The sequence below is a fragment of the Pan troglodytes genome, chromosome 11 (genome assembly GCF_028858775.2).
Source record: "Pan troglodytes isolate AG18354 chromosome 11, NHGRI_mPanTro3-v2.0_pri, whole genome shotgun sequence".
Classification (NCBI taxonomy): domain Eukaryota; kingdom Metazoa; phylum Chordata; class Mammalia; order Primates; family Hominidae; genus Pan; species Pan troglodytes.
The window spans coordinates 50,770,775-50,787,765 of record NC_072409.2 but is presented as its reverse complement, the minus strand read 5'-3'; the positions used below and the strand labels follow the sequence as shown (position 1 = coordinate 50,787,765).

The window sequence follows — 16,991 nt, the reverse complement described above, 5'->3', positions numbered from 1 at the left end:
ATGAATATATATGTAGGAATGAAGGAGGATGAGTACATATGTAGAAATAAAGAAAGATGAGTGTACATGTAGGGATGAAGGAGGATGAGTATATATGTAGGGATGAAGGGTGATCAGTATATATGTAGGGATGAAGGAGATTGAGTACATATGTAGGGATGAAGGAATATGAGTCCATATGTAGAAATGAAGAAAATGTAGGGATGAAGGGGGATGGGTATGTAGGGATGAAAGGGGATGTGTACATATGTAGATATGAAGGAAGATGAGTATATGCGTGTATGGGTGAGGGCGGATGGAGTGAATACATAGGGCCTTCTGGGCATCAGTTGATAAGTCCTGACCTAGTGGGATAGGGGCTCTCCTAACCTTTCTAATGTCTAACTGAAGGACTTGGTTGCCTGGACAACCATGACATGGACTGCTTCATAACAAGTTGAGATTTGAACAGGGACTTGTGAGAAGGGTCAATGATGAAAACTAAGAGGATCAACTAGTGCTCTCCTTCTCCCAGTCTTGATCAGTCACTACACTTTGCAGTCCTGGTCCCTAACTCTTGGGGTTCCAGGGTTATTCATTGTCCTTACTCCTGTGGAGTTGAGTTTCTGAGGATGCAAATACTGAATAAGGCACGAGATGACCAGGCCAGAGAAGGGCAAGCCTAATTTCCATTGGCTGAGCCTAGTAAACAAGCCCAGTTCGAGATGGTGCATGTTCCAGCCTTCTATGGCTATGTAAAAAACTACCCCAGACCCAGTGGGGTGTAGCTTGGGTTCCCTGGGAAGCAGACTCTGAGATGGAGAAGAGTGTGCATGGTGTTTATGAAGAACTATACTTAGGATCAAGATTTGGAGAAGAGGAGAAGGGAGCAGGAATGGGTTTAGTGGCAGCTCCAGTTGGCCAACAGGGAGTTCTGGGGCCAGAATGACCCTTGAGAGTTGCCCCAGGTTGGGCTGAGATGACCTAGTCTTTATATCAGGGATCAGCAAGTTATGGCCTATAGGCCAAACCCAGGTTGCCACCTATTTTTTAACTAAAGTTTTATTGGAACACAGCCACACCCGTCATGTACATGTCATCTGTGGCTGCTTTCATGATACATTAGCAGAGCTGAGTAGTTGGGACAGACTGCAAGGCTGGCAAAGCCTAAAATATTTAGGATCTGCCCTTGATAGAAGTTTGGCAGGCCCTGTTATGTTCCCTCATTGATCAGTTGCTGAATGGACAGTCTCTGACCTCTGTGGCCTCGGCTGCGCTGGAGGGTCCCCTTCTAAGGTGCCTTCCTTGCTCAAGGCTCCTTGGCCTTGTTCTTCAAGGACATCTCTTCTTCCTGGGTTTCTCCACGTGGCACAGTGGTTTGGCATCATCGTACTTCTTGCGTCTTACCTGAGGGCTTCAGGAGGTGGGACCTGGAGGCCCCCAGTCCATGAAAAGCCGCAGCAGGGCTGGCAAAATCACTTGTGCCATTGGTCAAAGTGATCATGGGGCCTGCCCAGATTCAAGAGATGGAGCCACAGATGCCGCCCACTGCCTGAAGGAGGATGGCACAGTCACGGTGCAGAAGAGCATGAGGATGAGATGCTGTCAGACCATCTTCAGAAAAATGTGGAACACCATGGCAGGCCAGGTGGCTGCTCGGCAGTGCCGTGTCAATCCCAGCTCACCCAGGTCACCGCTGCAGTGCCCGTCCCTCCCCAGCTCCACCCACGGTCCCTGACATCACGTGGGGAGGGAGTTTGAGATGGCCATGGTGGGAATGTGACACCTCGGGAATGGGCTCTACCCACCCCAACCCCAAAGAGCCTGCTGCACACCCCTGCTGCCATGGGAGAACTTCTGGTTTGAAGCCACATGGGAAGAAAGACAGCAGCATTTATTGAGCACTAAGGGTCGCTACATGTCCTGGAACCTCAGGATGACTCCGTAAGCTATGATGTTACCCTTTATTTTATAGAACGGGAGTCAGAGGCTCAGCAAGGTTGGAGGCCCTGGCAGGATTTGAACCATGGTCCCCTCGTTTTTGCCATCCTGCCTCACAGAAGATGGAGCTGGCAGGAGAAGGAGATCTTGGATCTGAAGAAAGCTTAGGTTGGCAGGGATGGAGAGAAAGCTGGCCAGAGAAGAGCGGGCAAAGCCTGAGGCCAGGGCAGCATGGGGTTGCCAGAAGGCTGGACAGTGGAGCCCCTGGAAAGGACTCAGGGCCAGCAGACTGTGCCAGCTGTGTGGGTGCTGGAAGATTCACCCCAACCAGGCAGCCAAACTCCAGACGTTTCTCATTGTCTGAAAAATGCATCTCCGTACTCTATGACAACACAAGCAGAGTGCGAGTGAGGTGGGCTCGGGAGGCCCTGAAGGGGGCCACGGAGAGAAAGCCAGCGGCTGGGCACCACATTCACAGCAGAAGTTTCACTTCCTTCCCCTCACCTTCTTCCTGGGAAGCGCAGTGGTTAGGCTCAACCAATGGACCAGTTTTAGCAGGAGGAGCGGGCAGGAAGGGGCTTTCATATTGGATCCTGTAGGAAGCAGTGGTATGCTACAGGGGTGACAGTGGCCTTCTTTATAACAACACTCGTTCCCGCAAGCTGGACCTTACCCACGTGCCAGCCTTGCCAGTTACACATGTCTATTACCTTTCATCCTCATAACCTTCAAGGGAAGAGGTCTTATGACTCCTCTTTGGGGAAATGAGGCTCAAGAGAAGGGGTAACCTTCCGGGTTTCAGGGTGAGCGCATGGCAGAAGTTAAGACTTGGACTGGATGCGGGCACTTGACTTCTCCACATCACGTGGCCGCGGTGCCTGAGTCAGCCCCAGTGGTGCGGGGCGCCCCAGAGAGCACAGAAGCCAGGGCTGGAGACCCAGGTGTGATGGGAGAGCTTTCTTTGGATGGGGTTGGTTCACAATCTCCCACTTTTTCCCCCCTACAGTTGAAGGATTTTCTCTCCCCCCGTTGTTTGTTTTAAGAATAAGATGCAAAAGTGAGAAGCGGGAGACCTTGCCTTGTTCCGTGGGCTGACAGTGTGGGGGCTGTGAGGCCAAGGGCACCTGGGAGGGGAGAGGGTGGGGGCAGACTGCATCTCCCAAGAGCAGGGTGGGGAGTGCAGGGAGGGGTCAGGAGGAGAGCAAGGCCACTGCTGAGGCAGGGTCCATGTAGGACACCTTTCGCTTGGACTCCTGGGTGTCCTGGCTGGGTCCAGGCCCTGCTGTGTCCCCTGGAGGATAGGGGAGGCCTGTGGACTCTTCACAGGAGGGTGTGGCTACCTCTGCCAGGCCCCTGGGGATAGGAGAGTCACTCCACCATCCCCGTAAACCAGTGGGAGGCCCTGCAGCAGGAGCGTGGAATTAAGACATGGGAAAATGGTCTCAGTTTTTCAGGTGCTTGTTAAAAATGCTGAGTTTTCTGGTCACCATTCTTGGAAGCCCTCACTCAGCAGATTGAAAGTGAGGCTCAGAATCTTCATTTTTAAAGCATCCTCAAATAATTCTGATGCCCATGGACTCTAGACCATGCTAAGGAAAACACTGACCTGGAGGGTGAAGGCATGTGGGATCTGAAACTTTTAAGAAAACAGCTTTTTTGTCATTCTTATCTGATCTTATGAGCACCAATTTTCTTACTCTGAATGGATGTAGATGTGGAAGGTATAATGTTTAGGGAGCGCTCTTGCCCTAAGAGAGATAATGAATACAGCAGTTTGTGCATAATTGCACTTAATTATTATGTTGTGAAGATATGGTTAAACTTGATAAAGATTAACTTATAAAAACTCTTATTAAAACTTCCCTGTTATTTGCCATTCATCGCTACCGTGGAGTTTTTAGGGGAGCTTGTTCGTCCATCCACCTGATAAAGTTTTGAATGCATGCTGTGTGCCTGGCTCTGTGCGGGGAGTGGGGCATACAGCAGTAACCAATAGCTGGGGTGGGAGGTTCTGACCACTCCCCTCCACCCACTTACAGTCTGGACAGAGAAATAAACTAAAAAAATCCGCAACCAACCACATACATTTTGCTTTTTTTGTAAATGTATTCTTTTTTTTTTTTTTTTTTTTTTGAGACAGTCTCGCTCTGTCACCAGGCTGAAGGGCAGTGGCACAATCTTGGCCCACTGCCACCTCCGTCTCCCAGGTTCAAGCGATTCTCCTGCCTCGGTCTCCCGAGTAGCTGAGACTACAGGCACACGTCACCATGCCCAGTTGTTTTTTGTATTTTTAGTAGAGACGGGGTTTCTCCATGTTGGCCAGGATGGTCTTGATCTCTTGACCTTGTGATCCGCCTGCCTCAGCCTCCCAAAGTGCTGGGATTACAGGTGTGAGCCATTGCGCCCAGGCTACTAAATGTGATTTTTATAAATGTGTTAGTATTTACATACAAACCAATACTAGACAAGAAAGGAAAAAACCCTTATCAGACCATATATTGTGAATTTGAGTTTTAAAGAATTAATTAAACATGCAAGTTATGAACTTTTCAGGTACTCTCTAATTGAAATAAGAAGATATACACTATAAATTCTGTACAAAGCTGGCTTGCAGATTTTTTCTCGTCATTAGAGTTAAGACATCACCTCTAAGTATGTTTAATATAAAATGTTTTAAAGATACACTGATATTTTCTTCACAACATTTCATCTCTGCCCCTCCTCTCATTTGTGAACACGGAACCTTAGGAAAATGGTTCCCAAGTGCTTACAAGCACAAATGTGTCTGAATGCAGAATTGTCAACAACCTGCACAGATAATTCTGACTCCATGCTTGGCGGTTTCAGCATAGTCTTTATGCTGTTTTCTTGCCTGAAGTTTGAGCGCACCAATAGTCTATGAGAGAAGGAATCAATATGAAACAGAGTTGTTACCAATAACCTCTGCTTCCGGGTTCTCAGTGTTGCAGGTGGAGAGCTGTTTGACTTCTTAGCTGAAAAGGAATCTTTAACTGAAGAGGAAGCAACTGAATTTCTCAAACAAATTCTTAATGGTGTTTACTACCTGCACTCCCTTCAAATCGCCCACTTTGATCTTAAGGTACGTTTCAAAGTGTAAGCCAGATAGAAGCTTGTGCAGATCACAGCCTTGGTTGTTTCTCTGCTAAGAAAAATTGAGGCATCTGAAAGAGTTACATGATTTTTCCTGTACCAGTTTAACAAACAGAAATATCACTATAAATCGGCAAGCATAGGATACATGCCTCCCACTGGGATGGCTAACCTTTTTGTGGGATAGAGGCTTAACGATAATTGATTACATTCTGGAATTCTTGGTAAAGAATACAAGGGGTCTTAGGAGCCAGGTTTTTTAGTAAGGGGGCTGCTCTTGGCTACTGGGACATTAGCCAGCAGCTAGTGACTGGCACCGGTTCCTTCTGTGGCTCTGGGCATGTTAAGATAGAAAATGTGTTGAGTGATGCAAAGGCGTATGGCCTGACTCTGTCACCAATAATTAAGCAAACCAAACTCAGATTGGCTAATTGGGGCATTTGCCTGGCTGGATGCAGGACGCTGTTGGAGATGAAAGGGCATGTAAGCCATCCTCCCAGCCATGACAGAGGTGTAGTCTCTTTGGGAAGGGAAGACACGACAGGAGCAATAGGAAGTGGCAATGGTGGGAAGTTCCAGTTCAAGGCAGGAAGAGGTGGTCTGGTAAAGCAGCGTGTGCTCCATCCGAGTAGTTGATTCAGACCAGTAGAGCTGGGATAGGATTTCAGAGGAGGGAGGATTTTCCCCATTCTTTTGTAGCAGAGCTGTCAATGTCCCATTCATGTCCCTGCTGGCCCCACAAACAACGTGCAAAGGCACACACTCATATACATCCTAACAGAGGGCTTGCTGCAAATACCTGTGACTCTTCCTGGCATCTTGTTTCTGGCCCTGGGAGCTGGAAATGCAAAAGAAAAATTTCCACAGAAGCAACTGTCAGCCATGGAGGATGGAGAGATGGTGGATAAAGACCCCAGCTCCCTCATGCTACAACTGGAATAACACTGAGTTCTCCTTTTCCTCTCCCATTCCCCCAGTTACCCCCACCCTTTCTTCCCTACTTTTTGGCCTTTTATTTTTTGGAGAGAAGAACTATTCTGCCATCTTGTCCTCAGCATAACATATCATAGCTTTTTATTTATCTCTCTCTTTTTTTCAAGCCTGAGAACATAATGCTTTTGGATAGAAATGTCCCCAAACCTCGGATCAAGATCATTGACTTTGGGTTGGCCCATAAAATTGACTTTGGAAATGAATTTAAAAACATATTTGGGACTCCAGAGTTTGTCGGTAAGTTTCTTTGCTCCTGTGGTCATTTACATCTCATAAACATTATTCTGGCAAACCTCCCCTGCTAGAAGATTCTTTCCCTGCTACATGTTCCTGGTTGTTGCATGAAGATAGAATCGGTTAGTTTGCTTCCTCCCAAGCTAAATGAGTGTTTGTTTCCTCTTAGCTCCTGAGATAGTCAACTATGAACCTCTTGGTCTTGAGGCAGATATGTGGTAAGGAGTATGTCCTTGGTGTTGTTTGCTTTCTGATTTATTTGACTATTCTTCTGACATGTTTTTTTGTTTGTTTTGTGTTGTTTTTAGGAGTATCGGGGTAATAACCTATATTCTGTAAGTACCAGAATTCACAACTCATATTCTCTTCTCTTCTATGAGACCATAGGTTTAATTAACCATTAAATGTGCTGTGTTGATCTCTTCAGCTTATGCATGCTTTTGATGCAAACATATTCATTTTACACCCCCAAAACATGTTTAGTTTATACTAAACATGTTCTCCTAATTCGAAATGAGTCATCAGAAACTGTAGCATAATCACTGAAAGAAAGCATAGCTGTCCATCACTGCTGAGAAAACAGGTTTCCTTTAAACTACCAGACGCGGTTCCAAATTAACTTGTTAAGTGAATCCTTTTGCCTGAAGCTGAAGCATTTGCTCCTGACAGTTCAAGCCCTATGAAATATAATCAAACTCTAAAGTGACTATTTGAGCACCAGATTATAATCTTATTCCACACTCCAGATGTTATAGGAGCAAAATGACAACACCAAGGGGTCATCATTAATGTTCTGTGCCCAACTTTATTTTTAACAGCCTAAGTGGGGCCTCCCCATTTCTTGGAGACACTAAGCAAGAAACGTTAGCAAATGTATCTGCTGTCAACTACGAATTTGAGGATGAATACTTCAGTAATACCAGTGCCCTAGCCAAAGATTTCATAAGAAGACTTCTGGTCAAGGATCCAAAGTGAGTGTCCACGTTCCTGAAAGGTGCTTGGCCACGGCCTCAGCCAGCCCAGAGCTTGTGTCTGTTCCATGCACAGGGCCACGTTTCTCAGACCCTGCTTGCTTCATCTGCCAAAGGGCAGCATGCCATGTGAAACGCTTCAGAAAATGCAAGCAGGGCCCTCTGCCCCCACTCAGTCAGTCCCTGCAGGCGCAGTGAAATAATCACAAAAAGACCGATGTTGTTTTTGGCTTTCTTCCCTGAACTGCATTTTCCACAGTATCTGCTTGGCAGGCCCAGCCAGCATGAAAACAACCTTAGTATTTGCTGCTATGGTCACAGCATTTTTTTCCTTCTTCCCCTCCCCTCAAGGAAGAGAATGACAATTCAAGATAGTTTGCAGCATCCCTGGATCAAGGTGAGTTGCATATTATGAAACTGTTTAGATCACTTTCTATGTGATTGGTTTGGGCACCCTGGTATTCATGTATCATAGAGTACTGCTAACCACAGGTCACACCTGGAGTGTTAAGTTTGCTATTTGCATCGTATCTTAAGAAAAGCTGACAGGTTAGACTGTATACTAATGATCCCAGAGGCGGGGAGAGAGGAATAAGCGAGCACAGAGCAGGAAATGAAGAAGGTCAAGCCCACTCGACAACTATGTTTGGAGTGATCTGTGGGGTGTTGGCCCAAACAGTATATTTAAAATTTTATGTTGATTCCAGCATGTAAATATCAATCAAATCTGGATTTCCAGCTTCTCTTGGGAAATCTGAAGATCTGCTGACACTGAGCCCTCATTCCACGTGGCCTCGGGAAGTGGCACAGGCGCCTTGGTGCTAGGGAACAGGGCCCCCTGGAACATTACACCTTTACATTACCTGCCTGGCCTGGTTGACGTTTGGATTAAAGTATCTTCAATCCAGGGCAGAAAGGGCTAAGGGTGGGAAAGTATGATAGTTACAGAATAAAATCATGAAATAAAGAAGTGAACATCACAGAATCAGGCTCTGGGGGCAAATAGCTTTGCTGTGCAAGTTCCCAGCGGTTACCTGGGTTCTCCTAGCCAGCTATGGTGTCTCCTCCTCCCAGAGGTGGAGGACAAAAGCTAAATACATCTACTGAAAAAGATACAATACAAGGAATTCTCCTGCTATAGGCCAAACTAACTTTGCTGACCTCTGAGATCCCTCTCAGCTCTACATTACTTGATGATACCCAAGTTCGAATGCCTCATAACATAGCCTCACCATGAATATTGCCATTCCCAAACTATCAGTGTGGAAAGTCGTGATTTAGTTTGACCCCAAGCTCTACTTCTCCCCAGTGTTCATGGATGATACAAAACCCTTAGATAGAAGAGTGAGCCCGCTAAGACTAGGTGCCTAGGTATTCCATGTTATCCCAACTTCTTATGCTAATTTAATAAGGTGAATGTGTAAGCATCCTGAATAAGGAGATGTTTCAAAAAATTGTCATATAACACATTTTCATAATTTGAGAGCTTTAATTTTTTTTTCTTGGATTTTTATTTTAGCCTAAAGATACACAACAGGCACTTAGTAGAAAAGCATCCGCAGTAAACATGGAGAAATTCAAGAAGTTTGCAGCCCGGAAAAAATGGAAAGTAAGATTGTTTGTTGTGGAGGGATTAACAAATTCTGTTTCCTGTGTAGAGTAGTGTGTGGTCAGGGTCCCTCTCCTCTGATACTGGTAATATGGAAGATACATCCTTTCCTCTTTTCAATCCACCCTGTAGTCTTCTGCACCATTACTCTATTTTCAAAAACAAGCAAAAACAATATTTTAGTCACTTTAACTGATACCATTAAATGTAATTTTGTGTTGTTTTCATCAAAACTATTCTCAGTGCAAATTTTTATAGCAGCACTGTAAAATTATAGTGAAATTTTTTTCTAATACTACAAGCCACATTTTAAATAAATTCATTCTTTGTGGTAAGCAGCATGAGATTACATTTGTGCTGTACCTTGGGTAAGTGGGTCTCTCAGCCCAGCCTTTGTCTGTGAGTGGTTGGAGTGGGGGTGGGGTGGGGCCGTGAGCATTTGCAGGGTGGCCTGTTCTCCTTCCTCAGTGTGGATGGCCTCCACAGGGGCTGGGTGGGACATAGCTCTGAAGGCATTGCAGACCTCCTGGAACAAGTCACACTTCAGGGCTAAGAAGGTGATGGGATGGTTTCCTGTGCCCAGGGTCATGTCAAACCTAGAGGAAGTGGGTACCTACCGTGTCTTCCCAGCTCAGGGCCAGAAATGTACGTCGTTTTCACACCTACCAGTTTTGGGGTGCCATGGTAGGGATGAGGAAGACCACAGCACTAGATTCTCAAAAGTCCTTAGAATTAGGCTTAAAATAGAGAGAGAGCAACCATTTCTCTTTCTCGCTCTCATTCTTTAACTGTACTTTTGCCTGAAAGAGTAAATGCAGAGATGTTTGTTCTATAGACTAAGAGGTCCCCCAGCTGTTCACTTCCAACAGCTGTTGCGTTTTGGTTATCATATTGTCTACCATCACTGCTTATGTGGCACAAAGGACACAGAGCAAGGCCCCTGCAGTCTGTGCTTCTCTGAGGGGCGACCTGCAAGGGTCAGATCACCTTCTCCAAACAGCAGAGAAGAAAATATAGAGAGAGAAAGGATGTGGGGTGTCCAGCTCTGTAGTTCAATAATGAAACATGGAAGGAGAATCTCTATATCCTGTTGTCTTGATTTACAAGACCTTTAAAATTATTCTTTAAGCAAATACAACCCAGTCTGCTGTAGGATTGCCCACCCTGGGAGAGTGTGTGCTGATAGCAATGAACACGATCTCGCAGGCTTTGTCGTTTGTACTCATTTGACAATTGTTACATAAGCTGTCTCTCCTCCTCTCACCCTACCTTTTTTCTCCCCGCCCTCCCTTTTTTTTTTTTTTTTAAAAAAGCAATCCGTTCGCTTGATATCACTGTGCCAAAGATTATCCAGGTCATTCCTGTCCAGAAGTAACATGAGTGTGGCCAGAAGTGATGATACTCTGGTAAGCAAACCCGTGTGCCCTGGTGCTCCTTTCTCAGCACTGGGTACTCAGAATGACCAAGCTGTTCTATTCGTTCAACCTCCCAGGAACCTGAAGTTGTGGAAATGGCAAGCTTATTCTTGATCCCCTCGGAGGGGTTTGGGGGTGCTGATTGATGCACCCTCTTGCTTCTTTCCTCTTTTTTTCTCTTTGATTTGGATGGTGCTGTCCCCCGTCATAGCCTCATACCTCTAACACTACCCTCCACCTTGATGCAAACATAAGCACGGACTACCCCCCCCAACACACACACACACACACACACACACACACACGCACAGCAAATGCACACACATAGAGACACACGCACTGATATTTTGGTAAAAGAGAGGCTAGCCAGCAGAAGAGAAAAGAGCTTGTCCTAATCTGCGTGAACTGTAGCCACTGACATAGAAGAATCTTGGTTAACAGTAGCACAGAAGGGACAGACAGCTGCCACTCCTTTCCCACACACCCGCACCAGAGAATCAGGGAGAATGCAGTGCTGCTTACTGATTGTGTCTCCTAGCAGACCAGAAGGCCAAACCTGCTTGCCTGACTGCCCTGGTGTTGACTGCCCAAGGCCCTTGAATGTAACTCCAACTTTCTTAGTTTTAATGTGAACTTTGACAAAGTGGCAAAGATTTATCAAATTTGTTGTTCAGTACTCTCTAGTTATTTTTCCTTTGTAATTAGAAATGCATTTATTTTCAAATTTCTAGCCTTTATTTTCTTTATTTTCTCCTCTAATCCAAACTGAAACCTAATCACAGATAAGCTCTTCAGATATGAGTGGAAGCATCCGAATTCAACAAGACTTTCCCCTGACAATCAAACAACGGGGCTTTGTTAAGTCAGGAGGTGAAGGGGACTCCAGACAAGGCAGCCACGGTCGTCCTGCGGGAACTACCCTGCCCCTTTAACTGAATAGTCAGCATTTTCCCGGTGGAGCCAAGTACTTCAGGGTGGGAACTGCAAACACCAGCTCCCCTTTTTTCTCCTTAAGTTAGTAGCTTCACTGAGGCTTCACATCTAGCCTTGTGGAGTGAAATGGGATTGGAGATGTTTGAAAAAACAAAAGAGAAGCAGTTCAGGGTGAGAAGAGAGAGAAGAGGAGGCTTTGTTTGGGAATTGTTAGAGGGTGGCTGCACAACCAGTGAAAAGATAAAAACTGTGACTCTAGGTAAGATAATGAGAATGATTAAAGATTGCAAATTGAAATCACTGAATATTCAACTGGGAGACAATACATGTGTCACAGTGAAAGGTTTAGGGTAGGAGAGGGACCAAGGGTCTTGTAGGAGCTCCAAGTGGAAAGATCCCCTCCCAGAAGTCAGATTCCCTTATTTCCATATTCTAATCATGGGGATGAGTCATAACAATCTGCTTTATTCCTTCTGTTTTCCCCATTTCTCTTGACTTGCACTTTCATGTAAACGCCTCTTAGTCACTGACTTCAATTGTGATAGAAAAGCAAAACCAGTGGCATTCTTAAACATGCATTTTATACAAATACTACTAAAACCCGCATGAAAAGTGTTTGGATTCAGATCTATAGGGAAGAGAAAGCAGATGGAGAGAAATGCTTTCTCCATTCTCCCCCACAAGCAGAGATTCAGCCTCTGTAGATTAACTTTTCCAGATTTGAAATTCCAGTGGTCATAATTCTATGTTCATAAGTTCAGAAATTTTGTTTAGGATTTTTCTAGCTAATTCCTTAGTTTTAATGTGAATTTTGAAAGAGTGGCAAAGATTTTTCCAGTTTTTGTTCACTACTCTTCAGTTATTTTTCCTTTGTAATTAGAAATGCATCAGTTTTCTGATTTCTAGCCTTTATTTTCTTTATTTAGAGCCTATTGTTTTAATTTTTATTTTTCTATTTTTTATAATTGGGACCAGCTTTCAGAGATTTTTGCCATGTTATTCTATACCTAGCAATGGAAGAAATTCAAGTGATCAGAAAACAATTCTGTAATTGGAAAAATTGCAAATTGAGAATATCTTATTCAAAGGCATCATTTCTTTGCTGCAATAGGCTTTTCTTTTTCCTTATCCAGGAAGAGAGTCTGTGTTATACCTAAAAATTTTCACAGTGGTTTTAGGAACTATGTTTTGACAGATTCTTAAGATAAACACAAAGGGTTACTTATCATCATTATTTGAAATCTGGATCTTGGACATTGTGTCTCTGGGCTATACTGCAGGTGACATTAAAGCCCAGATAAAGAGTAGATAGTGTTTGTTTGCAACATGGAAGGAGCAAAAATTCCTTCCTAGGTCCCTCCGTGACTGTATGGATTTGGGGAGTAAATGGCTTACTTTCCTCTGAATGCCCCTGTTAACAAGTGAGCACAGGTTTCTTTTATGTTGGTAAGAAAAGCATGGCTAGCAATGTAACTCTGTTTCCATCTTGGCTGTCTCTCTCAAGGATGAGGAAGACTCCTTTGTGATGAAAGCCATCATCCATGCCATCAACGATGACAACGTCCCAGGCCTGCAGCACCTTCTGGGCTCATTATCCAACTATGATGTTAACCAACCCAACAAGGTCTGGTTCTGTTCTGCCGCATACTGGAGGGGTGGGTCACAGTGACCTTGCCCTTCCATATCCAAGGAAAGACCCCATCTGCTTCTCCATTCTCCCTTCCAACTGGAAGCTCCATACTGTGGGGAAAATCACTTCTGTTTAGAAAGTGATTTGAGTTACAAATAAGGTCTTTGTGCATTGAGGACCTTCCTTCATTCACGTATTGTATCTCTACCCATGAAATTTTAGATCTTCTCATCCTGCTAATGAAAATGTCCCCGATGATGAGAATCTGAAAGGGGAAGGAAAGGTTTTATACCCTTCCACCTGTCTTCTCTTCCTGCCACGCAGTGGTAGCTCTATGTCTGTGGAGACAGGGGAAGGTGTGTGGGAACAGCAATCATTGTTTGGGCTTTTCCTTTCCTACCAAACCTGAAAATTAGTAATTTTTTTCTTGCCTTTTCTAGCACGGGACACCTCCATTACTCATTGCTGCTGGCTGTGGGAATATTCAAATACTACAGTTGCTCATTAAAAGAGGCTCAAGAATCGATGTCCAGGATAAGGTCATAATTGTTTTATTGAAATGAATTGAATTTTAAAGTATTTTCAAGTGTATCTTAATCATAGGGGTAACAGAGGAAAAAAATTTATGTCCTAACTTGTTTCTCAGTTTCCTGTAAAGGAAGATGAGCTGCTTTTAAACAGCTTGGTACAGCCTGACACATGGGTTAAAGAGGCAAACATTTATCATTTATCCTCCCCTTGGCGCTGCTGCTTGACATCAGCATTTCTTTGTACACTACCCAGATTTTACTTCTTACCGATCACATTTACTCAACAATGTTAGATGTCACACATGAAAAAGTTTTATTATCTAATTATTCTCATCAGAAATGTGTTTGCCTGCTTCTGCAGACGTCAGCAGAGCTGTAAGTGGAGTAGATCTGGCCCTCTGCAGTAAGGGAATCCTAACCAGAGCGGGGAGATGAGGGTTTACAAACATAAAATAATTGTTTATAAGCAATTGTTTATTTTGAAATCATTTTTTATTTACAAAAAAAAGTTGGAAAAGTGGTACAGAGAGTTCCATTATTTGCTTCACCCAGGTGCCCCTAATGCTAGCATCTAGTATAACCACGGTACATTTGTCAAAGGTGTAAAATAGAATGAGGGTTTTATTCCTCTGGGAAGTTGCTCCTCTGGGGTTTGTCATCACACAGGAAGGGAAATAACAGTGAGTCTGAGGAATGCATGCGTCTGGTGCTGTCAGCTCCCTAGAAATGTGACCCCAGGTTGATTTTCCTGCAGGGTGGGTCCAATGCCGTCTACTGGGCTGCTCGGCATGGCCACGTCGATACCTTGAAATTTCTCAGTGAGAACAAATGCCCTTTGGATGTGAAAGACAAGGTAAGGCCACTTCTCTTAGGAGGAACATGAGGAGGTAGTAAATGGATGCATGTGAGTGTGAGTGCTGGCCTACCATGTGCATCGGGACCCAAAGGAAAGGAATCAGGACCAGAATTCACCTGCAGAACATTTAAGTTGGAAATGTCTTGTTGCCCGTGGTTTGGTCTAATACTGAAATCAGCCTTAAGTCAAAATCTTTCAGGTAGTTGCCATAATACGCACGCATTGAATTATAATCCCCATAACATAAAAACCTCAAAGTTCTAGTACAGACAACCAGAGAGAGACCTCGGTCTCGATTCGATTTTCTTCCTGACTCAACCTTGTGCTTTTAAGCGGATCTCTCCTATTCTCTTCTTCTTTGAAGTGGCTGACAGTGCTGACCTGACAATCACAGACACTAGAAGATATTAATGAGACAATGCACATAAAGTAATAAAGTAAGGTTTTTTTTTGGCACAACGGTGTTATAAAAGTTACTGATTTATCAAGATACCTTGTTTTCATATGTGTGTGTTTCATTCAGTTCACACAACAATCCTGTGAATTAATTGGCTGTGCTGGAACCTGAACCTGGAATTCCTACCTACTCATCCATTATTTATTCTACTGTACAACACTTCTCTGCTTCCAGTACTGGCAGACTAATTTGACGTTTAGTCAAGCTGCCACACACAGTTGCATGGGTTGTGCACTGCACCATATCTGAGGGGTAACATTCATATCAGAGACACACATTTATTATGGCAGTTTTCTGGAAGGTGGCAACACTATATCTTGTTTTGTCTTCTTAAAATTTGTTTATTCTGATGATTTTCTGTGGGGTGGATAGAAGTAAAGTATCTTAAAGGATTTGCACTTGTTACTAATTCACAGAAAGTTATTGCATGGGCAAATAGTGACATTCTTTAAAATTTCTGAGAAAATCTCTGAGAATATAAGAAAATAAGTTTCTAATCATAGGCAATGAAATGAGAAGCTTATTAATAAATAAAATTGTTCATTTAAGTAACTGCTGAATGATGAACCCAATAGTAAAAAGAGAGTGTTGTGTTTAAAGAGAAAATCACACAGCTAGAAGTATCAGCACATAAAGAAGACTGAGAACAACTATCATGGAAAAGGGAGAGCCTTCTCCTGAGTTGTTTGCACTTCACAGGATGAGCCAAGTATGTGGGCTTAATACTCACTGTGTGGTGGACACCCCAACCTCAGGTCCCAATCCTAGCCACTATAGGGGCATCTGCCCAAGGTGGGTGGGTGGAACCAAAGGGGACAGAGTGGAACCAGGCAGGCCTGGGTGTAGGCCTTGGGTTCTGATCTCCATAGCCTGCTCACAGATGTGGCTCTGAATCACCGACTCCTTTTCTTCTGCAGTCTGGAGAGACGGCCCTCCACGTGGCAGCTCGCTACGGCCATGCTGACGTGGCTCAGTTACTGTGCAGCTTTGGCTCCAATCCCAATATCCAGGACAAGGTGGGTCATGACTGACATCCTCCCTTCCTCTGCTCTATACATGAATGTACAGGCAGCCAGATGGTACAGTTGGGGCCTTTAGAGTTTTATCCAAGCTAGGCTTTCTGTCTTCCACTACAGAGGGCAAGGCTCAAGGGGCAGGGACCCAAACAGAAGTACTAGCTAAGGTGTGCAAGGTGCTAATGCCAGGATCAGGTCTAACCACTTTATTCATTCATGCATTCAATCCGCTGAACAGCCCTATGAGGTGGATTACTGTTATCATTCTCATTTTAGAGATGAGGAAATTGAGACAGGGAAAGTTTCTGTAACTTTCCCAGGCTCACAAAGCTCAGAAGTGGTAGAGCTGGGGCTTGAACACACACAGTCTGGTTTCAGAGTCCACCTTTGTAACCACCGCCGCACTAGGATGGCCTCTCATCGGTGCATATATGTATCTAGCGATGTTGATCCTGAAGATACAGGCCTCACAGTCTATAAGGACTTCCCTTGACTTGTTCAAGTGTGGCTCTCCTAATTACTTTCTTGCCAAAGCAACAATACTGTTACCACTCACCTTGTGTTGTAAACATGACAGAAAGCTAGAGGCATTAAGGTTGCTGGAAGAATTCATGCTCAGGGAAGTGCTCACCTACTGTTAGTAGTTTCAGATAAAGTCAGCGAGGCACTTATTAGAAAGATGCTGTAATGCACCTGCACGAAGGCTCTATTGTTCAGACAAGCAGGGCTGATGGTTTCAACGGGCTCCCGAAAGTCAATTGTCAGTCATATGCTGAGAAAGCCAAATTCATCAAACACACAAGTGTTGAGGAAGGAAAACTAATGAAAGAGAGACATCAGATCTACCTCTTAATGCTGGTGGCTCACACTCATGTTGTTATTTTATTCCAGATTAATATTTCATTCCAATACCTATGAGCTCTTTCCCTCTGCTGCCTTGGTTGCGTTTCTGCCAAATTTGACAGGGACTCTCACCTTGCTTTATACTTTGTTTCTCATTATTGTGTTCTCCTCCTCTCTGTACTCATCTCCTTGGCCAGGAAGAAGAAACTCCCCTGCACTGTGCTGCTTGGCACGGCTATTACTCTGTGGCCAAAGCCCTTTGTGAAGCCGGCTGTAACGTGAACATCAAGAACCGAGAAGGAGAGACGCCCCTCCTGACAGCCTCTGCCAGGGGCTACCATGACATCGTGGAGTGTCTGGCCGAACATGGAGCCGACCTTAATGCTTGCGACAAGGTGCCTTATGGGGGAAGACTCATATGCACTGGGAAGTGATCTAGGGGTCTAGAGGGACCACAAGACTCCTCAGTTTGT

At 44.5% G+C, this 16,991-nt stretch overlaps 1 protein-coding gene across 11 annotated transcripts in view; it reads left to right on the top strand.

The window, feature by feature from the left end:
- The window catches only part of DAPK1 (death associated protein kinase 1), a 207,534-nt gene that overhangs the window by 135,516 nt on the left and 55,027 nt on the right, over positions 1-16,991 (top strand). For 10 of the 11 annotated variants that reach the window (XR_008537098.2, XM_016961086.3, XM_016961085.4 and 7 more), the window contains 13 exons: positions 4,882-5,020; positions 6,132-6,261; positions 6,428-6,476; positions 6,567-6,593; positions 7,077-7,229; positions 7,581-7,626; positions 8,749-8,838; positions 10,152-10,244; positions 12,691-12,810; positions 13,257-13,355; positions 14,101-14,199; positions 15,577-15,675; positions 16,716-16,913. Coding sequence is in view for 10 of the 11 variants with exons in the window: in XM_016961086.3 (XP_016816575.1) it covers positions 4,882-5,020; positions 6,132-6,261; positions 6,428-6,476; positions 6,567-6,593; positions 7,077-7,229; positions 7,581-7,626; positions 8,749-8,838; positions 10,152-10,244; positions 12,691-12,810; positions 13,257-13,355; positions 14,101-14,199; positions 15,577-15,675; positions 16,716-16,913 (1,342 nt within the window). In the remaining variant the exon portion in view is untranslated. The remainder of the gene's footprint in view (positions 1-4,881; positions 5,021-6,131; positions 6,262-6,427; positions 6,477-6,566; positions 6,594-7,076; positions 7,230-7,580; positions 7,627-8,748; positions 8,839-10,151; positions 10,245-12,690; positions 12,811-13,256; positions 13,356-14,100; positions 14,200-15,576; positions 15,676-16,715; positions 16,914-16,991) is intronic. The other variant, XM_063787723.1, reaches the window with a different exon arrangement.